Raw genomic sequence first — 24,030 nt, forward strand, 5'->3', positions numbered from 1 at the left:
TGCCCGGAGGTTTAGCTGCGTTTCGATGCAAATTGCTCTTGGTCCTTGAAACGCTAATGGGACGGGCAGGCCCTGCTGAAGCCCCACCGAGCGCACGGGTGGCCACGGCGGGCGGTGCACGAGGACCAAGCGCAGCAGCGGCGACCGAAGGGAATATCTATCTCTGGCGCGCGGGGCCCCGCCCGAGCGGTCGGTGCCCGCCACCGGAAAAGGGAGAGAAAATGGCGCGAGGAGGAAAAGAAAAGAAAATATGCCGCGAACCGCGCGTCCATCCCACGCGACTCCCTCACACAAATACCACCACCACACCGCCCCCCTCCTCCCACCACCCAACCCCCCTCCCCCAGCAGCCGCCGCAGCCGAAAAAGAGAGAGCAGGGAGCGAGTAGGGCGAGGAAGAAGCCACCGAATCCGTCTCCTCCTCCCTCGCGGGGTCGTCGCTAACCTCTCCGAGGCCTCCGACATGGTAACATAAGCCCATCCGTTCCTCCGTTCTTGGTTAATCTTGCTTCTGCCGTCGCGCACAGTGCCCATCCGCCTGCTCTCCGCACGCCGTAGATCGATTTGGCGTCCTGGAACGAGCATGCGGGGTAGCGGTTAACTGAACTGAAAAAGTTTGGCCTCGGATTCGTCTGGTGCAGCAAGAGCTTTCTTTAAGGTCTTTTTTGTTTTCTGTAGATTGAGTTTCCAGATTGAGCTTTTAAGCTTTAGATGGACGGAGACACATGCCCTCATTAGTTATTTCGGTCCCTGAATTGTTAATGGTGGCGCTTTAGTTTCTAGAGATGCTGTTCGGTTGTCGGTGACACCGACACGTGACGTCGTCAGGATTAGGAAATTAGATGGCCAACCTGTAGATTTTATTATTGGTGGAGTCATGTAGTTTAATGGTTCCATCTGTAGTTTGTCAATGTTCAGTGATGAGATATGGAAAGCTTGCAACTGGGATCTCTTATGGATCTTTCGATCTGCGAATAGCCTGTCAACAACTCCATGATGCACATTAGTGCTCGTTGTTGCTTCCCTAAAAGGAATGGCGACCTTCCTTTTTGAAAAGGAAAAAAAAACATTGAAACGAGATTATTTTGTCGAAGATGCAAGAGGAGAAATCTCATTGCATTGAGCATCAACATGATTTATGGTCCTTGGTCATGACTGTTGTACACTCGTTATCTTTAATCATATCATTGTTGGATGTGGACCTGCAAATCGCTTTATTACCTTGTGACATGCTGATGTTCCACCAGCTGAGGTTCAGACGCACTGAACAGTCCCATTTAGTGGAATTCCGTTTGTTTGAAAGCCACTATCCTGACAGGCGTTTGCGACGAATTGGCTCGGTCCTGACAGGCGTTTGCAATGAATCGGTTTGGTTCAGACGATTGCTACTGGCAACCAACTACACCTAATCTCACTCTTTAGAAAGGTGCAGGTAATTTGTACTCCCTCCGTTCTAAATTACTTGTCTTAGATTTGTCTAGATACGGATGTATCTAGACTTATTTTAGTGCTAGATACCTCCGTATCTAGACAAATCTAAGACAAGTAATTCGGAACGGAGGGAGTAGTTGCCATGTTGCAGCAGCACCACCTGTTAATCAGCTGTCCTCGTAACATTTATTCCAGATGTACTCTGTTACAAGTGCACAAAGAGTGATTACTTAGTATCATGGCTAACTGTCCTGCGCTTTTACTGTAGGCGAACGCTGCGTCAGGCATGGCTGTGGACGACGAATGCAAGCTCAAGTTCCTGGAGCTGAAGGCGAAGCGAACCCACCGCTTCATCATCTACAAGATAGACGATAAGAAGAAGATGGTTGTTGTGGAGAAAGTCGGCGAGCCTGCCCTGAACTATGAGGACTTCGCCGCCAGCCTCCCCACCAATGAATGCAGATACGCGATATTCGACTACGACTTTGTCACCGAGGAGAACTGCCAGAAGAGCAAGATATTCTTCGTCGCATGGTCAGTGATGCCTCCCATCTGTTCTTCGATTCACCGCTCACTCTTCACAACGTGCAACTGTGTAGTAACAACCGATTCATTCTGAATGTCTATGCAGGTCTCCTGACACGGCACGCGTGAGGAGCAAGATGATCTACGCGAGCTCCAAGGAGAGGTTCAAGAGGGAGCTCGACGGCATCCAGGTGGAGCTGCAGGCGACAGACCCGACCGAGGTCGGCTTTGATGTGATCCAAGGCCGTGCCAACTGAGCACCATGGCCGTGCTGCTGCTTACCTTAAGTATGAGCCTCTGATGAGGATTTAGCGCGCTCGCCGAGGCTGGTCATGAGCTGTTTACCATGAGGCAATTGTGATTGAGTTGCCAGTATGTACCACCTAAGGAAGATGTAAGCTGTGACTGGTGCGACGACAAATGTATCCTTTCTGGTTGTTGATTCGTGGGTCCTGATATCCCCCCTTCTTACCTGCTAAGATCAGTTGCATCTTCATGGTAAAATTTTGGTAGATTCTTGTTGTGAGCTTTCATACTAGGATCACTGGTTCTTGAAACTAATGATGCCCACTGAGGCTTATTATGCAACACATTTTGATGATAAATCCAATTCAGAAGTTCCTATTAGCATGCCTCATCCTCTGCTTCAAGTATCTAACTGATTTTGCAAAAGAAGCATCTCACTGACAGGAGTGAATTTCAAACTGGCAAATGACGGTAACCTAGGTTAAACATCAAATGCCAAGTTTCATGGGGATGATTTGCAACATTTGTATGTAGACATGCATCAGGATGCAATGATTTCAAATGTTTTTACTTGAACATTCATCTAAAGATGGATTGGGCAGGGGGGATAATGGTGTTCTGATAAATACTGATTTTGAACACTGCCTCCAGCAGATCAGTTTTAAACATAACTACTATGGAGAACTGGCCACGACCAGCGAATCTTTAGATAAGGCAGCAACTGTTGTGTAGTAATAGATTGATGGTAGTTTTGTCCAGCAGAACATACATAGTTACATACACAAACTAGTCCAAAATTCAAGCGATTGCTACGAAATAACGCTAGGGCAGAAGTTCTCTAGCACATCACGTGCAATGGGAGGTACATGGTGATAACAACACACATGATTTATTTATGTACAGCCATCCTATTTACATAACAGAGATCCCGCGGGCGTTTCAGGAGGCCTCGGCGGTGGAGAAATGCATTTTAGCAGCCGACTCGAGCAGGAAGCTGGTTCCGCATTTCACCTCTTGGCTGCTGATGCCATAGTCCAACATCTCGGTCTCAACTTTGCCAGGATCGGCTTGGGCCTCGCTACCAATGGAGGTGCCAAGGTCTTCCAGTCTGGAAAACACAAGGTCCACAGATCAACAAACTTCGTCTACAGGTTGGTGTGGGAAGTTAACAGCAGGAGAAGTTCTAGCGATCTTACCCAGGAGTCTGGAGCACAGCTGGATTCTGGGCAGCGTTGTTGGTTTTTTTCTTGTTCCTGGCCTTCCGCTTCTCTTTCTGTTTGGTCTTGTCCTTCTTACGAGGCTTTGGCCGCCGCTGGTAACTGTTGTTCACAGAATGAGAAACGGATGAAACAGGGGGGTCATACACGTCGGCCGCCCATTTGATGTGGCGATCCTCTGCTGGTAAAGGAATCCCATTCTTTTGGCGGCTTCCTTTGATAGCAGGGATGAGCTTCACAGTTGGCTGCGGAGACAAGAAAAGGAAGAGGTTGGTTAGTTTCCTCATTACGCAATATTAATAGCAACAAAACTATTTCTGGCTTGCCGACAAATGATGTTCCATGGAGCACATGTAACTTATCAACATGGGGTTGATAATTAGTGAGTTGGTTCACGTGAACGAAAAGCGATTCTGGTTGTATATACACTTCCAAATCAATGACTATAACCGACAATTGTAAAGCATACCCCAGTTGTTTAGCAATACCACAACTGCAGAAACGAACACAACGATTTATGCAGGTCAACATTGTATTATTGTCTTGCGGTGTCATACTTGCTGTTACTTCCTTGTAACGGAAAGAACAGACCGACCTATTGCATTACATGCAGTTTGTGAAATTATACACAGTAAGCAACATGCTATCTATACCTTTCCACACTAAAATATCAACACATGGTTTATAATGCTCAAACAAATACAACAAAGAAGCCATAAATTAATCAACACTCTTATAAATCCCTAAGCATTAAGCCTTGAGCCTCCAAAGAATGTGATGACAGGTCAGAAACCTGGATAGTTGTTTCAGTAGTTCAGCATATCATTACCTAGCTTAAAACCTGGATAGCTGCTAGATTTTAAAATCATGATCACAATGACTGACACAACAGACTAGATGTTCATGTCTACTAGTAGTATAGTAGGAAATGGATCAAAAGCATGATACTACTTGTGGATCTTTTGGCAAATGATAACACACAGCACAAGTTACTCACAGGCAAGGACACAGAGCGCTGGTAAGTGTGCGCGTCCTTCGGCGCGTCATCATCGGCATCACAGCATGAGTCCTCCGGTTCGGCCTCAGCGGCAGATGACGATGAAGGAAACGTTGCGCACTTCTGGAGGTCCTTCTTCAACCCCAAGCCAACCGGCTTGGAGAAACCTGCACACATTCCAGCCTCCACTGAACAATCTGCATTCTCCCCCTGCCCCGAAGCTCTATCCAGGGCAGACTGCTTCCCTGGAGAAATGTCGGTGCCACCGGCGACAGCAGAAGAGGCACCCGCACCATCAGATGCCACTGCTGGCACACTCCCAAGATCACAGGATTGACCATCCATCAAGAAACCGGCGTCCTAGAACAGCAACCACAAGGCACACACCTGCGTCCATCAAACAACCACAAGGCCATCGTGAGCTGACTGATTAAGGATCCACTAAACTAGCAGCTAGCTCTGTTTTTCGTCCCTGCTCAGATTAAGAGCCCTAGCAGTAGATCCTAAACGAACGTTAAACAGCAGTGCTAATTAAAAAGATCGACAGTGCTATCACTGGATGCAGGTCTGCGCCAGATTCGGCGAGGTTAAAAGAGAGGGGGTCGGTCGGTCGGCGGCGTACCCCGGTCCCGGCGCCGGCGATCCAATCCCACGAGCAGAGGCAGGGCAGTCGACAGTGACGAGAAGGAGAGAAGTCCAGCGATGAGAGGAGCAAGGAAGGGGAGGGGGAAGGGGAGGGGACGGCGCGCTAGGAGGAGTGGATGTTGGGGTGCCAAGACCAGGGCTTGAGGCGGTGGGAGCAGCAGAGCGCGGAGGGGACGGGGAGGGCGGCGTCGTCGCGGAGCAGGGGCGAGGCCCCCCGCGCCGTCCGAGGCATCGCGGACCCAACGCCGCCGGCGAGGGCCGTGCCCGGCAGATCTGGGAGGGGAGGGCGAGGAGCAGTGGTGAGTGGGTGGGCGGAGGGATTGGGGATTTTTTTTTCTCTCTTCTTGCTTGTGCCGTCGCGAATGGAAGTCAAGTCTTCTCGGGGGAGCTTATAAATAGTGGCGGAGGGGGAGTGAGGGAGAGCGGTGTGGATAAGGGGGGGACACGTGTGGTGGCCGGCTTGTCGGCTTCCGCGTGCGCCCCGGGGAATGGATCTGCGGGGGATCGGGCCTCCTTGTTTGTATCGGATTCGGCCCTGTTTTGGAAGCGAGTTGGGCTCTGTTTATATCCCTCCAAGAGCCCGCGGCCCGCCAGGACCCGGTGACCGGCCCTGGGCTCATTATAAGATGTTCTACACCCGGCCAATATGCGACCAATAGTAAGCAGGGTGCCCAACCCGCCAGAGCACGTCGGGGAGTTGATCTTGCCGGGGGCAGAGCGGGATCGGGACACTAGTGAGGAAGTGTTTCTTCCTACTGATGCTCAAACCATTCTGTCAATTCCTCTATGCACAAGACAAAATAGAGGACTTTCTGGTCGTGGGTGCATGAAAAGAACGGAACCTTCTCAATTCGATCGGCCTACCGAATGCTCGTTGACACAAAGTTGAGACGTGAGGCTTGGCTCGAGGGAAGGTCTGGGTCGTCGGACACAGCAGGCGAACACAAGGCATGGACGAGACTATGGAATATAGATATACCCTCGAAGGTCAAAATCTTTCTATGAAGGCTTGCCTAGCAATCCATCCCGACTGCGGACCTTCTTCGTGAGAGAAACATGTCCACAACTACGTGCTGCGGACTCTGCGATGCTGAAGATTCTTGGCAACACTCTCTACTTCATTGCAGTGTCGCGAGATGTGTCTGGGCTCTCCAAGATCATGATCTGGTCGAAGCACTCAACAGTACTGTTGAACCCGGCGCAAAAAGGTGGGCGTTTGCACTGCATGACATGCTATCAAGTGAAGAGTTCACCCAGACAGTTGTCACCCTCTGGTCGATCTGGTTTGCAAAGAGACAGGCATTGCATGAGCACATATTCCAGAGTCCCCAAGTGACACATAATTTCATCATGAAATATCTAAGAGAGTTGAAGGATTGCAAACCCAAGAATCTCCTTCACGGACAGGGCCTATGCAGCAGCAGCATCAACATGAGGCATGGAGCCCACCGCCACCTGGGTGTGTGAAGATAAAAGTGGATGGGGCTGTGGCACGTCAGGTAAACGGAGGTGCTTTCAGTGCAGTTTGCAGGGACTCAACTGGTATGTTTCTGGACGCTTCAGCTATACGGTGCAGGGGCATATCTGACCCAGCAATTCTTGAGGCTCTGGCATGTCGTGAAGGTCTGGCACTGGCCAATGATCTCGGTGCTACGCACGTGTTAATAGTATCCGACTGCAAGGGGGTTATCCAGGACATCGCGAACAACACTGGAGGAGAGTACGGTTCGGTCGTTAGGGAAATATTAGAGAATCCACAACGTTCCAGCTTTGTACCTTCACTTTTGAAAGAAGAGAGACTAATATAGAGGCACATAGCCTCGCTAGACATGCTTTGGGTCTGGGTCATGGACGCCATTTGTAGCTCATAGATCCACCAGACCTCAATTGTATACCTATGAACTTGTTGGCTGAATAAAGTAAAGCATGTTTAGACTCAAAAAAAATTATAAGATGTTCTACAGCAACTTTTCCTGATTCGAATGTATACAGGCGTATTTCGTTATGTTTATGTGTATTCGCTCATTTTAGTCTGCACGTAGTTGGAATATCTTGTGTTTGTAAACAGAGGGAGCACGGGTTTGAGACGATGTGTGGTTTGGGCATTGTTGTTTGCCCACGCACCCACGCAGGTTCTAGAATTTGTGCATCATAGCGGGAGAAGGGAACCTAACTAGTGTCACGCATTTGGGATGCCCCATCATGGGTAGATGCCTGGGTGGTTTAATTTAGTGGAGAGCGTCAAGAGTGTTACTACTCACAGTTTGTAACCCGATGCTCCTGGCTAAGGGCATGAATGTGGATGATCTTTTCATGTCTTTGTTGCCGCGCTCCAACTGAACCTACTCGCCGTCTGTCTTTTGGTTGTGGTGGTGTAGCACAACAACTTTGGAGTCTTGTCTCTGATGCTTTCAATTTAGACTGGTTGTGACTTTGAATCGATTGGTCTGTGGTGAACTGGCTCACATGAACATTCTATGCATAATATGGGTACGAGTATAGTGCAATGACCTGGTCTTTATGGACTTTTCAAATTGGTATCTGCTTTTAGGGCATAAAGTGGCGAAGCTCTCAGAAAATCTAGGAGGAGGTGATTGCATGGTTCGTCGCCGGAATTGCATGATTGCACTACATCGGTGTGGTTCAATGCATTTTTATAGGAGGACTTAACACATATGGGTACCCTCCGCGTGTGGGGAGAGGGGGGCATGCAAGCGGCATCATAGGTGCACTAGACGTGGGTGAGTACAAATGCACTACCAAGAGGAGTACTAGTACACTACGTGGGAAGTATAAGTACATTATCATGGGAAGTAGAAGCTGCATCGAAAAAAGTTCATCGAAATCTATCAACTTGGATCTAGTTTCTATGATACTGATGTGGTGGATGCAACAATGAAAAAAAATCATAAATTTTGGATGCTTGGATCGAAAGATATTTCAGATTGAAATTTGAATATAAAAAATATGTATTATATAAAACACCCACACATCCTAGATTTGTCCACCAAAACTCTTTGGTGACGACAAGTGGAGTGGTGCACATGTGTTGCCTCATACGTGTCGTCACGGAGGCATTTGAACGTAATCTTTGCAAAAGGTACCCATAGCTAATAATCAAAAAGCTTAATCAATTTAGCAGATTGTCTCTAGAGGGGAATCAAGGGGAGAGGAGCCCCGGGGTATTTTAATTAAGGAAAAAGATGTGGGACCCTAAATTTAGATCAATCTTTGATACTCCCTCCATTCCCTTATACAAGGCCACAAACTCATATTACAGGTACCAAGATAAAATTTAATGACTCCTTTGCAAGTCAAATTTTCTTTCCATTAACCGGGTTCATTAATACACCACAAGCATGCAACGAATGAATGGGAAGGAAGTGGTTGAGTGTCATTATGACTATATGCATGTAAGTATTAAAAAGTTACTAGTACAAGAAAACATCATTAATTTTTACCTCGATTACTGTTAATGACCTTGTATTGATGTAAAATATTTTTTTGATAATAGCCTTATATAAAGGAATGGAGGGAGTAATCAAAATGATTAATACCGCCCACAAGATTCAAATTCGGATTTGCCAAGAAATGCCACGACGCTCACGCCACAGGGTCAAAAGCGCATCCACAAAGACTGTCTCCAGCCAGTAGACCAAAGCCAAAAAGTTAGAATAAACAACAATAGCAGTTTAGCAATCCCGAAATGAGGAAAAAGAACAAAGGTGTATATACAAACCATAAGACTAGTCACAACGGGGAGTAACTTAGAGCAGTAACATGCATATGTTACTACTTTATGTTACCACTTCCACAATGGGTAATAATATATGTGTTGTGTCATGCGTCACTTTATTTATTAAGTTATAGACTCATCTTTTTTTGATATGTGTGATGTTACAGTAACTAGCTATGTTACCACATGCATATCTTTCTTCATTAATTACATGACACATCATCTATTTTGTCTAAATAAGTGTGATATTACTATCTATGTTACTCCTACTATGGGTAGTCTAAGGCATGCATCGAGCTAAAAATTGTTAATTCTCAATCGACTTAGGATTACATGCTTCCGTTTTTTAAAACCACAATCACACACTTAACATGAAACCGTACAGTTGTAATTCGGACATGTTGTTTTTGGACAAAGGATAAATTTTATTGACCCGTGAAGCATCAAGTAGATACAAAACACAATAAATACATACCCGATCTCTGCATAGCTAGGAAGCACACAATCAATATCAACACACATAAACGCAAAAAAAACATCAACACACATAAAAACACACCGACAAATAGAAAAGTCATTAATTATGCCAAAGTGAGGAAAGAAAACTGAAGCGGTCAAATCCGTGATCGACAAACTATCCCAATGATGGGCCTTGTTGGTCGACACTGTCCTCATGGGCTGGTGATGGGGACGCTGTGGAGCACGACGGTCTCGATGGTGAGGCCAGGGCCGAAGCCGAAGAGCACGCCCCAATCCAAGCCCTCCCCAGTGGTGGCGTGGCCTTCCTCGGCCGAGTGCTTACGCATCTCGTCCAAAATGAAGAGGACGCACGCGTTGGATATGTTGCCGTACTCGGAGAGGACGTGTCGGGTGGCATGCATCCGCTTCTTGTCGAGCTTGGTCTCCGCATCAAAAAATATCTATGTAACATTTTCAAGGAATTCTATAGCAGTCAATAGTCATACATTTATAAAATGTCGCAAATGCATTACATAAACACAAGTGCACCATTCTATAAGCCACCGTTAAATAATAACAATAACAACAGTTTTATCTTGACAAATAGTTTTAAACTTCACAAATTTCAAAAACAAAATCACGAATTGTAAACAAGCTCACAATATTAATAAAACATTCACGAATTTGAAAACAGTTTGTAAATATTTTTTCAATTAAATTTAAAACAACAAAAATAAAAAAATCAAATGGAAAAATAACAAAAAATAACCTAACCCTCGATCAAATTTAACCCACCATCGCTTGCTAGAGGAGTTTCCCTTTGTACTCTAGTCCAACCCATAGGGACACTAGTAGAAAACAGAGCTTTCATTCGGGCCAGGTAAGCCCATTAGTCCTGATTCAGTCACGAACCAGGACTAATGTGAGCATTGGTCCCGGTTCGTGCGGCTAAAGGCATTAGTCTCGGTTCAAATGAGTCATTTAGTCCCGGTTTTCAAACTCTACCCCCACCCCCCACCCCCCCATGGATCGCCTTTTCGGTTTTGTAAAAAGCAAAAGAAAATGATAAAAACTTCAAAAAATAAAATCCTTCAAGATGTAGTTATATTACTACATTTACTAGTTAGGAAAATTAAAAAACTTAAATTTGGACATGTTTTGCAAAAAAGTGTCATGAAAAAGTAAAACGGCTATAACTTTTGCATACGATGTCGAAAAAAACGTATAATATATCAAAATGTTCAGCACAAAAATCCGCATCTGATTTTGACTGCCTACGGCCTGTTTGCAATTTTTTAAAATCCTCCAATTCTAAAAGGGAAAATAGTTATGCTCAAATTTCAGTTTTTTTTAGAATTTTGGTCAAATCTGGTCAAACTGTGGTCAAACTACCTATTCAAGAAATATTAGTGTTACTACATAATTATTCAAGAATATTAGTGTTATTAAATAATTATTTTATTTTTTTGAATTTTGGTCAAATCTGGTCAAATTGTGGTCAAACTATGGTCAAACTACTTATTTAAGAAATATGAGTGTTACTAAATAATTATTGTTTTTTAAAATAATAGTTTCAAACTCAAACAGTGAAAGTGTCACTTCATGCTCAAGCTAAACTCCTGAGGGTTAATAGGATTGACATCATACTATTGTCAGGAAAACAACAAGTGCAGACTTGGAAACGAGGAAGAATAGAACCCGAAAGTTAAGCGTGCTCAGGCTGGAGTAGTGAGAGAATGGATGATCGGCCGGGAAGTTAGATGATTTAAAATGATGAGGGGTGATTAAAAATTAGAGGTTTAATTGAGTAGTGATGAGGGTGATTAGAGATTAAATTGGAAAATAATTCACAAATTTGAAATTCGAAAAAAAAATCAAAACTTTTAAAAAAATCCCGGTTGGTGTTAACAACCGGGACTAAAGTTGGAGCTCCAGTCAGCGGCCACGTGGACGGCCTTTAGTCCCGGTTCGTGTAAAAACCGGGACTAAAGGGGAGGCTTTAGGAACGACCCTTTAGTACTGGTTCCAGAATCGGGACTAAAGGCCCTCTAGACTGGGACAAAAGACTTTTTTTCTACTAGTGGAAGTTGCATGTGGGCGACGCAAGCGTCCTACTCAGAACGGGCGACACATATTAACGCCCAATCATTACATGTCTCCCATTATCCACATTGCTCTCCAATATAAAAACTTGAAAAGACCCGAATTTATATATCAAAAGCGTAATTAAATAGAGTGCTTCTAGTCAGCACTTAAGGCGCCCAAATCGCCATTTAGCGCTCGTGTTGAAGCCAACGAGCCCCGCTCTAAAGCCGCTCGCTGGGTCATGCTAGCGGGGTTCATTAGACCATCTTCAGCATTTGCTTTCTTAGGGGGGCGTCAAAAATCGTTGTCTGAGGATGAGCCGTCGCAAAAGATCGGCCTGAGGACGAGTTGTTCCCCAGCCGCCCGTCCCAGGACCACCACAAGCACGTTCAAAAAAGGTAAAAATATAGCAAAGTTCGGCGAAGTTCGGCATATATTACATAATAGCCACGGATTTTTATTATATAATATGTCTAATTAAAAAAGAAACTGGTTGAACGTGGAGTAGCCGCCGTTGTTGTCGTCGGGCTTCTCCTTCTTGACGTGGCCGTCCCTGGTGGACCCCTGACCGGCGTCGCCAACGCGAACTGGTGGCGGCGGCGCGCCGTCGTCGTCGCTATCCTCGATGACGGTGACGCCTTCTTCGTCGCGGCCCCAGCGGCGCACTGGCGCTCCCTCGCCATCTTAAGAGAGTCCGCGCGTGCCCATTCCAGGCCGCGTTGTCGTCGAGCTCGACGTCGCCGCCGTGCTCCGTCTTCACCGCGGGGAGGAGGCCCGGCTCCGTCTTCACCGCCGCGAGCCCCGGCTCCGTCTTGGGCTTGAAGAAGCGCAGAGGAGGAGCCGATGAGGAGGCGCGCCGGCCGCCCTCGTTGATGACGATGCTGGCGATGCGAGTGCGCCGGCCGAGCGGCGTCTCCGCCGCGGGCTCGGCCTTGACGCCGAGCAGCGCCGGAGAGCCGGAGGAGTGCGAAGAAGAGCGTGATGAGGAGGAAGAAGAGGAGGCGCCAAACCTCCTGGGCAACCATTGCCCATCGCGTCGGCGGTGAGCCGTGGCCGTGGCGGCCGCCCTCGTCGAGGGGTACGCCAACGGCGGGTGGTTGCCGCCCTCGAGGTGCGTCAGCGCCGCCCGTGAGGAATCAATGGTAAGGCTGACCGGCGGCAGCCTTGCCATTGATTCCCCGCGAAAAATCGAGGCGTGGGGGAAGACGACGCGCGGTGTCGCTGACGCGGCGGGGCCGCAGCTCTTTCGCGCCAAAACCGCTCGCCCCGGCGTCCCCGAGCGCCCCAGCGCGCCGGGTTCGGCTTGGGTCCACCGGCGCTAATTTCGGCCTAGGCCGGCGAAAATCGGGCTCCTAGAAACGCGACTGGACCGATTTTTCTGCGCCTGTGCGAAAAAATCGTTTGGGAAGACTTTTTGAGAGCGCGGCTAGAGATACTCTCATATTGCTTGGTCGCTAGCTGACAAGGTTCGTAGCCTAAAAAGACTAGTTGGTTCGTTACCCCCAAAAAATATTGGTTGATTCCTTCAGGGCAATCGTTGATTGTCAGTTTGACCATTATCTGCCCTTATACTTAGTTTTCTATAAAATGTTCAAAAATAATTAAAAAACACAAAATATGAAGAAAAAAAAGAGTTTTTACAAGTAAAACAATGTTTATGGATTTTATAAAACAGTTCATGAATCGGAGAAATGTTGATAGATTTGAAAAAGTTCGTCAATTGAAAACAATCAAAGTTTTCCAATGGATTTACAAAAAAATGTCCGCCTAAATTGAAAAGGACACAAAGTTGAAAAAAGTTCATTAATTGTTTTTAAAATGACGTATTTCAAAAAGGTCTCTTCAGTTTCTGAAAAGTTCATGAATTTGAAAATATTTCATGTATCAAGCTGTGAATAGAGTTTTCCTATTTGGGGAAGCATCTTCAAACTTCATCTGTATTTCCTCAAAACAAATTCTTTTTTTTTGAAAATTCACCAACTTTTCTTGAATTCATGGTTTTTTCTACATTTCTGCAATCCTGGTTTTGAGGGCCCATTAAGCATTTCTGCGATCTGAGTAGGCCAAGCGTTCTGAGTAGGCCGGTCCATTAAGCGTTTCTGAGATCCATGTTTTAGAAACCTTCTATGAGGTTCCGAGCAGGGTTTTCTTGTTTTGGGAACTTTTTGAAGACCTGAACCAGGTTTTCTGTTTCTTTCATTTTTATCTGTTTTTTCTTCTTTTCTCTACTTTCTTCTTTTTCTTTCATTTTATGTTTTTTTGTTTACTTCTTCTTTTCTTTCCTTTTAATTTTTTTACAAGTTTATTTTTCTTCTTGAACCAATATTGAGAAATTTTCGAAATATTCAAAAAAAAGTAAATTTATTCAATTTTTCAATAACTATTGCTGTTTTCAAAATTTGTTCAAATTTTTTCACTAATCTGAAGAAATTCCCGAAAAATTCAATAAATGTTCTATAGTTTTAAAAAATGATTCTTTTCTCAAAATTTGATCATGTTTAAAAAATTAGAAATTAAGAACTAAAGCTCAGCAAAAAGAAGTGCAGTCGGCATGAATCAAACCAACAAAGTCAGACAACAAGCTATAGGTGTTAGCCACTGCAACATCTACCGTTTCTCATAAGTACATGCATACTGCCGTTTATATAGGAAAGTAAAAATAAAATAAGTCAAGCTGACCACTACAGCAGGAGACACAACTTGTAATATATGAGGTTAAAAGGAATATATGTTTACACTAAAAATAAAATTGAATTCACCATGCGTTTGAAAAAATTGACCAAAAAATGGCGGAAAATCCGGGCTTTTCTTTCAAAAGCTGGCTTTTCCAGTCCTTGCGGAATAAAACCAAAAGGGAGAAAAATATATTGCACAAACCCTCGTGCGACGCCTATTTTGACTTTCAATCAATTGTTTCCTAGCCATCTAAGATAAATGCCTATCTGAAACAATAAAGGAAAGTAACAGCTGGTGCAGTGGCTGCCGCTAGGAGTGTGGTAGGTAACATGTCGATTTCGAATGCCAGTGGGCACAAATTCTTCTTTTTGCTATATTTGTATTTCTACGATCATGGCCCAATGGACTTTTAAAATTTCCACGATCTGAGTAGGCCGGCCCATTAAGCATTTCTGTGATCCTGGTTTTGGGAACCTTCTTTGAGGTTCCGAGCCGGGATTTTTGGTTTTGGGAACTTTTAGAAGACCTGAACCAGGTTTTCTGTTTCTTTCATTTTTTTTCGTTTTTATCTGTTTTTTCTTCTTTTCTGTCTTATCTGCTTTTTCTTTCATTTGATGCTTTTTATTTTTTGTTTACTTCTTCTTTTCTTTCCTTTCTAAGTTTTATTTCAAGTTTATTTTTCTTTTCCAACAAATATTTAAAATTTTCAAATTATCCATATTTTTCAAATTTGTTCAAATTTTCAACAACTATTGCTGTTTTCAAATATTGTTCAGAATTTTTCACAAATCTTAAGAAATTACCAAAACATTCTAATTTCAAAAGGTGTTCACTTCTTTTAAAAAAATTGAAATTGAAAAAAAATCAGATTGTTAAAATTTGTTCACAAATTCAATAAATGTTCAGTAGTTTCAAAAAATGTTTCTGTTCTCAAAATTTAATCATGTTTAAAAAATAAATCAAAAATTCAAAAAACTAAAACTCAGCAAAAAGAAGTGTAGTCAGCATGAATCAAACCAGCAACATCACATGACAAGCTATAGGTGTTAGGCATTGCACCATCTGTCGTTTCTCATAAGTACATGCATACTGCCATTTATATAGGATATCTTGTAAATTGATCTGAAACCTTGAATGTGTATATTTTTGTGCAGGGTAATCCAAAATGTTTATGTCATGGGATTTACTGAATGTGTGGGTCTCTCATATCCCTTTTTTTTCCTGGTCGACCAGTTACCAAGAATTCTAGTGAGCCTCAAATGTCTTTGATATCATTCAAAAATTCATTTGATTTCAATTTAAAGGGCCAGATATTGCCAAATAGATATCATATGCATATGTTTTCACATAACAACTTTCTTCCAGGTGATAACCATCTTGCATAAACCTGACCTTTTTATAAAAAAAGATGGGCAATGTCATGATAATGCCTTAGCGATGCCATGAACCGGCACCCCTCCTAATAAAATAAGTCAAGCTGACCACTACAACAGGAGGCACAACTTGTCATATATGGGGTTAAAAGGAATATATGTTTACACTAAAAATAAAATTGAATTTAACATTCGTTTGAAAAAATTGACCGAAATAATGGCAGAAAATCTGTGTTTTTCTTTCAAAAACTGGCTTTTCCAGTCCTTGTAGAATAAAACTAAAAGGGAGAAAAACATATTCCCCAAACCCGCTTGTGACGCCTATTTTGACTTTCAATCAATTGTTTCCTAGCCATTGAAGATAAATGTCTATCTGAAACAATATAGGAAAGTAACAGCTAGTAAATGTCTATCTGCAACAATAAAGGAAAAGTAACAGCTGGTACAGTGGCTGCTGCTGGGAGTGTGGTAGGTAACGTGTCGATTTCGAATGCCAGTGGGCACACATTATTTTTTTTGATGTATTTGTATTTCTATCTTTGCCACTAACAGGTGTGCCCCATGCGCAGGTATGGATTGTGGGCCATCTGGCGTGCAGAATTTAACAGAGACTGCCTGGCAAATGACCGAAATGTACTTGGATGTACCCGAAACGCAAGTTGTAGGGTTAATGAATGCAAGTTTATATAGTATCAAAATCGTAATTAACTCAACTTTGAGCCCAGTGCGAAAGATTAACTTGGGGAAATTACAAAAGAGAAATTAATTCCACGTGCAATGCTCGTCACATAGACCAACGGTGCATAAGATAGAGAGGAAGGCCCTTTTTAAATCGCCAAAGCAATTAATTCCCGTATGCAGCCTCACCCCTCGCGCCTGTGTGCGACGTCCCTACCCTAGCTAAGTAATCGCCCAATCAGCGGGCGTTGCCCCAACTAAACCCAATGAACAAACACGAAACATATTATGAGCGAACTTAGAATGATGGGCGTGCAATCATGGCCCGACGGACTTTTAAACCCGAAAGAGTGTAGTACTCTTGTTTTAACTTTGATCTGCTTTGTAAGAGAGTCTCTTTATCAACTTGTATCAGTTTGATAATGTTACTTCATATATAAAGCGGCGCGGAGATTGGTGGGTGGGATCTAAACCTTTAAAAAAGGCCTACCCGAGTCTGTACTTCATTAGCCTAAACCATGACATCTCGGTGGCCCAGGCCATTAACATGGGATGGGAAGGGTTTAAATTCAGGAGGAATTTGACTGAGGACAAACGAATTATGTGGGACAGTTTGAGAGTTAGGTGTGAGGAGGTGAGAATGCATGACGGCAAGGATCGGCCATTATGGATGTTGACGGCCAACAGACAATTCTCAGTGAGATCTTTTTTATCTCCATCTGATTAAGACATAGGTTGGTTTCTCACATAAATTTCTGTGGAAGATTAAAGTTCTAGCAAAGATCAAGATGTTTATCTGGCTTATTGCTAGGATCAGTATACTGACCAAAGATAATCTAGCTAAAAAAGGATGAAAAGGAAGTCAGAGTTGTGTATACCGTGGTCAAGATGAGACCATAGATCATCTATTTTTTTTCTTGTTCTGCTGCTAGGTTATTGTGGAGTCTAATAAAATGTTCTTTCAATCTAAAGACAACTCCGATTGGAGTTGACGATTGTCTGGGTCCCTAGATTAAAAAATCACTCTGGAAGAAAGAAAACTTGTGTTGGTTGGGATCTCGGCAATTATGTGGGCTATTTGGAAATGTCAAAATGATATGATTTTTCGTGATAAAAAAGGTCAATGACCCTATTACTTTGGTTAAACTAACTTGCAATTGGATTGTTGATTGGGCTCAGTGGCGGATCCAGGATTAGAGCAAGCCCCGGGCCCAAAAATTTTTTTTATCGCGAGAGAAAAACTTAAAATCCATCAAGCTACAACTACCTCAAAAGAATACCTCAAATATGGCTCAATTGCACCAAAAATTTAGAATTTAAACTCAATGCTTAAAGATACAACAAAATAGATAAAAAGATGACAAGAACTACAAACAGTACGTGCAGTACAAAGAGTACCAAATCAATGGTTTGCTGCTTCATCAGTGTCTTCCATAACTTGATCAACGGTGGAAGAAGAGCCAACACCTTAGAGAAATTAGAAGCAAAATTTCATGAGAGAAGACATAAACATGAAGTGAAACAATTATCATTGTACAAAGTTGAAAACTTACTACTACGAGGAGGTAAAGTTCCTTTGCGAAATCTATAGGCTTGAAAGCGATATATAATAGCATCATCATCAACCTTTGCAAAAATTTCTCGCTCAATATTGCACACCATGGAATAATTCAACCAATCATCACACATCTTATTCCTCAACTCAGTCTTGATAATACTGCTGAGAAATCTCTTTCCACTGATGCGGTTGCAACAGGCAAAATCAATGCCAACTCAATAAGATGATATACCAAAGGAAAAACCATGTGTCTATCAGTTTGAACCATCTTCACAGCAAGACTACCAAGGTCATTACAACTAACAAAACTTGAATCAGCTCTCACATCAGCAATGAAGTTTTCAAGTTGGTTTCTAAGGACAAAAGAAATCTCATATATGGAGAAGTCATCAGCAAACATCTGAGCAAGTCGAACAAGTTTGTCTTCATCAAAATTAGCAAATGAGTTCCTTGGATCAAGACAAGCAATGCATCTCAACAATTGAGTAGATCTTTCAGCAAAGCGGTTATTTAACTCAGTAATTGTTTGGTCAAGCAGAACATTGAATATTTCATATCTGAAGCGTTGATAGAAGGTTACCATTTGACCACCACGGCCCCTTGAACGACCCCGAGCGGGTATTGTATCATCCATGTTAGGCAATATAATGTTATGTTTGACACAAAAGTCAGTTGTGTCCTTCAAGAGCTGATCCCAACCATTATCTCTTATATTTTGAAGTTGCCGCAATGTGATCCCAATCAAACTCACTGCTAGAACTATGTTTTGATCTTTCCTTTGCAAACATTGTGACAACTCATTAGGCTTGCCCAATAGTTTGATCATAACATGCAATATGAAAACAAATTCAAAACTTTCCATCTGAGATATCAAGCCACCCGCTGTGGTTCTTTGTGTTAAATTTTCTGCATCATCATGAATGTTCTCTAATACATGCAAAACAGATGTCCACATCTCAATAAACCGACACAAAGTTTTATGATGTGTGCCCCACCGTGTATCCCCAGGTCTTACAAGATTGGTTGCTTGGTTTTTCCCTCTTCCTGAAAAAATTTCCCCAAACTCCAATTGACTCACAATATTATCATGTTGTTCTTGGGCTAGTTCATCATGTCTCTTACAAGAAGCATTGACGGTGTTGACAATCAAAGTTACGTGGTTAAAGAAATCCAATACAGAGGAACAACACTTGGCAACAGCAACAACCACTAACTGCAACTGATGGGCAAAGCAATGAATAAAATGCATAAGGATTTTCATCTAGTATCAACCTTTGCAACCCACAAAATTGTCCTGTCATGTTAGAAGCTCCATCGTACCCTTGCCCTCTCAATTTAGACATAGACAAGCCATGTTTAAGAAACATACCATCCAAAGCTGCTTTTAGAGAAGCTGCCCTTGTGTCACCAACATGCTTAAATCCCAATGAACCTCTCAATCGCATACCCATGTTTTATCGACATACCTACATAACACAAAGAAGCACGAGAAACCAACAATTAGATACTACAGTACTACTATCAGTAAGGAACAAAACAACAACTAACATAAAAGATACAAAGTTACTAACCTTAAAAACATAGCCATTTGCTCCTTTATTGATGCATCTCTCGACTCATCAACAAGTAAAGAAAAATTTATATCTCCAATGTCATCAATAATTGCTTTGGTGGTCTCTTCTGCACAAGCTTGACACAGTTGCAATTGTATCCCATGTGAAGTCATCAAATGGTTCCCACCCGCACTATCAAGCAAAGTCTTAGCATTTGAATCCTTCTCCCTATACCAAATCATCATCTCCAAAAAAATTCCCCTATTCTTTGAGCTCAAGCTTTCATCATGATCACGAAAAGCAAGAGCTTGTAATAGAAGAAATCTGATAACACCCAAAATAATGACAAGACGAGCTCTATATTCTTCTTCGCTCTTTTTGGTGCCACGATCGAGCACATTTACCATGGATTGCCTTTGATTTTTGAATGCCACATATTGTTGTCTAGCTTTATTGTGAGCACTGTAATGTTTACCAACATGTGTATCAATAATACTAAGTCCATCCTTCCAATTTTTAAACCCTACTGTTGTGAATGCCTCAACACCATAGTTTTCTGCTCGAGGTTGCTTAAAAAGAAAGCAATAGAAACCAAAGGCCGCCTCCTTAGCAACACTATATTCCAACCAATCGGAATGCTTATCGAACCATTTAGCTTGAAAGGATCTCTTTTTCAAAGATGTTCCTCTAGTTTCTTATTTAAATTTATGCCCAGCTGGTTGGCATGGACCCATATCAGGTTGAATATCACCTCCCCTCAGTTGACCACGAGCAGAATCTGGAATATTACTTTCTCGAGTTGAGATTGAAGGCGGGTTGTTTGAAGTCAAAGGAGGTGGTCCCATTTCTGCATTGGTTTCATTTTCTGGAGTTGCTTCACTCCTCACAGCCCCTTCATTTCCTCCGGCTAAAACCCCGGGTGTAGACACTTCTGTTGCTGCCACGGATGAAAAATACCTCTTCATCTTTTATTCTACAAAATGAAATGAAATTGATATTCAGTTCAGGCCAACAGCAACAGGCCAACAACAACATTCACAAAGAACTGGCTATGAAATTGATATTAACAGTAGCAATAACATTCACATTCAAATACAACAGGCAACAACAGATCAAAAATTTCTATCAACATTCAACAACAGCAGTCAACAACAGCCAATTTTGTCCAGCAGCAACAGTCAACAACAGCCAATTTTGTCCAGCAGCAACAGTCAACAACAGCACCATTACCAATCCAGCAGACCAGGAGCCAGGAGAGGCCGGAGCAGAGCGGGCGAGGCCTGGAGCCGGCGACCAACGGAGCAACAGCAGGGCCAGCAAGGGGACGGCGGCGGAGGCGCGGAGCAGGAGCAACAACCGGACGGGCGAGTGGCGCGGGCGAGTGGCGGAGGCCGGGGGGAGGGGGGCGACGGGGCGGGCGGCGGCGGCGGACTCACCTGCCTGCGCGTGCGTGACTGCTGCTTGCTACTCGCTAGGTCTGCAATTGCGAACTGGCCATCGGGCGAGTTGGAGTCCTGTGGTGAGTGTGTTGGGCTGGGCCTTGGCTGTTAGTTGCGCTAAGCCCCGGGCCCAATTCAAAAACATACCTAGGTAATAACTAAAAAAAGCCACGCCCCGGGCCTGGGCCCTAGGGGCCTGGGGCCCAGATCCGCCCCTGATTGGGCTGTTTTCTAGAAAAAAAACCTGACAAGCTGAAGCAGAATCATCCTCCGTCACCCCCCCCCCCCCCGCGCACGCGCGAGCTTCTCTGTTTCTTCCTTTGTCTTTCTCTGCTGGAGGCTGCACCCTCATAATAATCAGCCGGTTGTGGCCTTGAAGATATTAGGAGAACTTGTGTTGCTGCTCGTTTAAAAAAAAATTAAGACTGGTAGTTTGGATGCTAGTAGCTATTTAGGGTTTAACTGGTCAGAACTTGGATCTGTGGTTGGTTTCGTTAATGAAATCAAAGGGGGAGCCCCCCCTCTTTTGCTCAAAAAATAAATAAAAATAAAGCGACACGAAGGGGCAGGCGGTTTTTGGTGGGGGATTGAAATCTCGGTGGTAGAAGCCTATTTGAAAAGAAAAACCGGTCAAATCGAGGGAAAAAAGACCGATGGAGGAGTGAGGTGGAGGACGTTTTTAAGATAGGAGGGAGGAGAAAATTGGTATTTTGGGCAATGTCAAGCCAGATGGGTCTGGATTAGAGGTTGTCTAAAAGCATGAAACATATTATGAGCGAACTTAGAATGATGGACGTGCAATCGTGGCCCGACGGACTTTTAAACCCGAATGGATGTAGTACTCTTGTTTTAACTTTGATCTGCTTTGTAAGAAAGTCTCTTTATCAACTTGTATGAGTTTTTTTATTGCGCAAAATCAACTTGTATCAGTTTGATTGTGTTACTTTATATATAAAACGACGCGAAAGCTTATTTCTAGATTGGGAGAGGGGCAGGCGGCGGTTTTCGGTGGGGGATTGAAGTCTCGGTGCCAGAAGCCAGTCTGGAAATAAAAACAGGTCAGATCGAGGGAAAAAGACCGATGTAGGAGGGAGGTGGAGGGCGTTTTTAAGATAGAAGGAAGTGATAATTGGTATTTTGAGCAAGAGCTGTCAAGCCAGATGGGGTGTGGGTTAGAGGTTGTCTAAAAGCACACACACATACGCATTTTGACGTGGCGTCCATTTCTATCCGAGCCTCGCGGATAACGAGACGGCCTCACGCCTTGCGCTCCCGCTCCTGATTGGCCCGTGGCCTCTTCACGCGGATCGCCCCCCGCGAGCAAACATCCACCGTCCACTTCCCCGCCATCCAACGGCCCGCGCCGCACGTCACGCGGATCGCCCCCCGCATTCCATCCCGCGCGGGGGTATATAAACCCCGAACGCGGCCGCTCCAGACTCAAACCACATCAACCAGTCTGCACCGAGCCACCGAACCCACCTCTCGCCGGATCCCTGCAAGGAGCAAGCAAGCGACGATGGACGCCAGCAAGCTGAAGAAGGTGGCCGGGAAGAAGTTCGGCGGGCCGAGGAAGAAGTCGGTGACCCGGTCCGTCAAGGCCGGGCTCCAGTTCCCCGTCGGCCGCATCGGGCGCTACCTCAAGAAGGGCCGCTACGCCCAGCGCGTCGGCTCCGGCGCCCCCGTCTACCTCGCCGCCGTCCTCGAGTACCTCGCAGCCGAGGCAAGCACCACCATCTTTCCCCCCTCCCTCTCTTCCGATGAACTTCTCTCCGGCGTGGAACGAGCTAACAAACTCGTGCTGCAGGTGCTGGAGCTGGCCGGGAACGCCGCCAAGGACAACAAGAAGACGAGGATCGTGCCCAGGCACCTGCTGCTGGCCATCCGCAACGACCAGGAGCTCGGGAGGCTGCTGAGCGGCGTCACCATCGCCCACGGCGGCGTGATCCCCAACATCAACCCGGTGCTGCTCCCCAAGAAGGCCGCCGAGAAGGCCGAGAAGGCCGCCGCCAAGTCGCCCAAGAAGGCCACCAAGTCCCCCAAGAAGGCCACCAAGGCCTAGATCCTAGTAGTGTCTGCGGTGTACTGATGGTTCCAGTTTGGTTAGATGTAGTCGCTGTTTCACTCTGTGTCCCTGCGCCCCTGATGTAATCGCCAACAAAGCGGAAGCCGCTTGCTTCCCCTTGACTTATGAATTAGTATCAACTATGCGTTTCTGAACTGAATTCGTCTCTGTTGATTTATTCAGATTTGGAACTGAACTAAATTTGTTTCATGGATTGTTTGGGATCCAATGAGACCCTCCATTCATAATCTGGCACGATGAGCACAAATTCCTCTAATTTTTTTACAGACCATAGTTGACATGTAACTGACGGACGGAACTGAAGTTGTGCAATCTTCAGATTTCGCTTCCCTTGTGCAATTCCTAGAGCCGGAACGTTTATCAAGGCTCTGAACTCTGAAGCTACACTCGTCTGTCATCTGAACAATTCTGCTGAGCACATTTTAATTGGGCGGCAGACATTTTTTGCCCCATTCTGCTGCGCAGATTTCTGAAGCTAAAAAAAATCTCCAACATATGATGTAGAGTGGATATGAGAATGGATATTTATTAAAATAAATACGATTTATTGACGGCGAGTCACTCATTCTTAGAGCTTTGGAGATCTAGATGTAAACTTAACGAGTTTTTACATCTTCGAGGCCTAAAAATGCACCTCCAACATATGATGTAGATGTAAAAAAAGTTTACATCACCTACTCCAAGTGATGTAAAATACAACACTTAGATATGCAAATTTGCATCGCCATCTCCCTCGTGATGTAAAACTGCAGTCGCGCGCCAACCGCCACTTCCCCTCCTTTTCTCCCCCTGTGCGACCACCTCCACGCCGCCTGCCGCCACGCCACCCTCCAACCGGACCCTGCCGCACCCCACCACCGCCAGATTCAGCCTCCCGACTCCCCCAGCGCCGGTTCCGCCGACTCAACACCGCCTTGATTCGCGTTGTCCTGGCCGTCGAGGTCCATGAGGTGTTCCGCGATGACGAGCGCGAGCGCTTCTTGGAGGCACTCATGGCCATCCTGCTCTAACTCGACGCCATCCCAGGCCACGACCCGACCGTGCGGGTGGCGCGGCACGCTATCGGCCGCCGGGTCGTCGGCCTCCAGGAGGTCTTCAACTTTGTGCTCGCGGCGCTAGAGGCCGACACTTACGGGATCTGGAGTGTTGGAGAAGTGTTGGCTGTGCCGCCGCCGGCGGCGTCCGCAGAGGAGGAGGCGAGGAGGAGTGGCTGGGGCAGAGGAGGAGCGGCGGCAACAGCTAACAGTGTGCAGCAGAGGAGGAGGCAAGGATGAGCGGCAGCATCAAGAGCACTCGATTTCCTTGGCAGCGAGCGGCGTGCACGAGC

The 24,030-nt window shown here is 44.9% G+C and overlaps 3 protein-coding genes and 1 pseudogene across 5 annotated transcripts; 2 read left to right on the forward strand and 2 right to left on the reverse strand.

Annotated features, from left to right (window-relative positions):
- The first annotated feature begins 278 nt into the window (after window positions 1-278).
- Window positions 279-2,397, forward strand: LOC125544061 (actin-depolymerizing factor 7). 2 transcript variants are annotated; one of them, XM_048707611.2, is made up of 4 exons: window positions 317-465; window positions 1,318-1,431; window positions 1,699-1,964; window positions 2,062-2,397. In XM_048707611.2, exons 3-4 carry the CDS (start codon window positions 1,717-1,719, stop codon window positions 2,210-2,212), a joined length of 399 nt encoding a protein of 132 aa, XP_048563568.1. In that variant the 5' UTR covers window positions 317-465; window positions 1,318-1,431; window positions 1,699-1,716; the 3' UTR covers window positions 2,213-2,397. The 2 variants fall into 2 exon arrangements, with proteins under 2 accessions (XP_048563558.1, XP_048563568.1); XM_048707601.2 differs by lacking the exon at window positions 1,318-1,431 and having other exon boundaries at window positions 279-465.
- A 514-nt stretch (window positions 2,398-2,911) lies between these two features.
- On the reverse strand, window positions 2,912-5,438 carry LOC125544051 (uncharacterized). Its single transcript, XM_048707592.2, has 4 exons — window positions 5,038-5,438; window positions 4,416-4,802; window positions 3,398-3,663; window positions 2,912-3,309 (listed from the first exon to the last, which is right to left on the reverse strand). Exons 2-4 carry the CDS (start codon window positions 4,758-4,760, stop codon window positions 3,141-3,143), a joined length of 780 nt encoding a protein of 259 aa, XP_048563549.1. The 5' UTR covers window positions 4,761-4,802; window positions 5,038-5,438; the 3' UTR covers window positions 2,912-3,140.
- An 11,980-nt stretch (window positions 5,439-17,418) lies between these two features.
- LOC125532622 (uncharacterized) lies at window positions 17,419-19,089 on the reverse strand (annotated as a pseudogene). Its single transcript, XR_015610955.1, has 2 exons — window positions 17,621-19,089; window positions 17,419-17,534 (listed from the first exon to the last, which is right to left on the reverse strand). The product of XR_015610955.1 is annotated as an uncharacterized LOC125532622 (transcript).
- Window positions 19,090-22,041: 2,952 nt separating this feature from the next.
- Window positions 22,042-22,837, forward strand: LOC125544370 (histone H2A.2.2). Its single transcript, XM_048708073.2, has 2 exons — window positions 22,042-22,340; window positions 22,425-22,837. Exons 1-2 carry the CDS (start codon window positions 22,137-22,139, stop codon window positions 22,677-22,679), a joined length of 459 nt encoding a protein of 152 aa, XP_048564030.1. The 5' UTR covers window positions 22,042-22,136; the 3' UTR covers window positions 22,680-22,837.
- Window positions 22,838-24,030: the final 1,193 nt, after the last annotated feature.

This window comes from Triticum urartu, chromosome 1A (genome assembly GCF_056163025.1).
Source record: "Triticum urartu cultivar PI428250 chromosome 1A, HENAU_Tu73, whole genome shotgun sequence".
In the NCBI taxonomy this organism is placed as follows: domain Eukaryota; kingdom Viridiplantae; phylum Streptophyta; class Magnoliopsida; order Poales; family Poaceae; genus Triticum; species Triticum urartu.

What these genes read in the sequence shown, in the direction of transcription:
- LOC125544061 (XM_048707601.2), top strand. An exon ending in AAGATATTCTTCGTCGCATG is followed by an intron (nt 1,965 to 2,061) that starts GTCAGTGATGCC and finishes ATGTCTATGCAG; the next exon opens with GTCTCCTGACACGGCACGCG.
- LOC125544051 (XM_048707592.2), bottom strand. Translation starts at nt 4,760, where the DNA reads ATGGATGGTCAATCCTGTGATCTTGGGAGTGTGCCAGCAGTGGCATCT. An exon ending in AGCGCTCTGTGTCCTTGCCT is followed by an intron (nt 3,664 to 4,415) that starts GTGAGTAACTTG and finishes TTGTCTCCGCAG; the next exon opens with CCAACTGTGAAGCTCATCCC. An exon ending in GCTGTGCTCCAGACTCCTGG is followed by an intron (nt 3,310 to 3,397) that starts GTAAGATCGCTA and finishes TGTGTTTTCCAG; the next exon opens with ACTGGAAGACCTTGGCACCT.
- LOC125544370 (XM_048708073.2), top strand. Translation starts at nt 22,137, where the DNA reads ATGGACGCCAGCAAGCTGAAGAAGGTGGCCGGGAAGAAGTTCGGCGGG. An exon ending in TCGAGTACCTCGCAGCCGAG is followed by an intron (nt 22,341 to 22,424) that starts GCAAGCACCACC and finishes CTCGTGCTGCAG; the next exon opens with GTGCTGGAGCTGGCCGGGAA.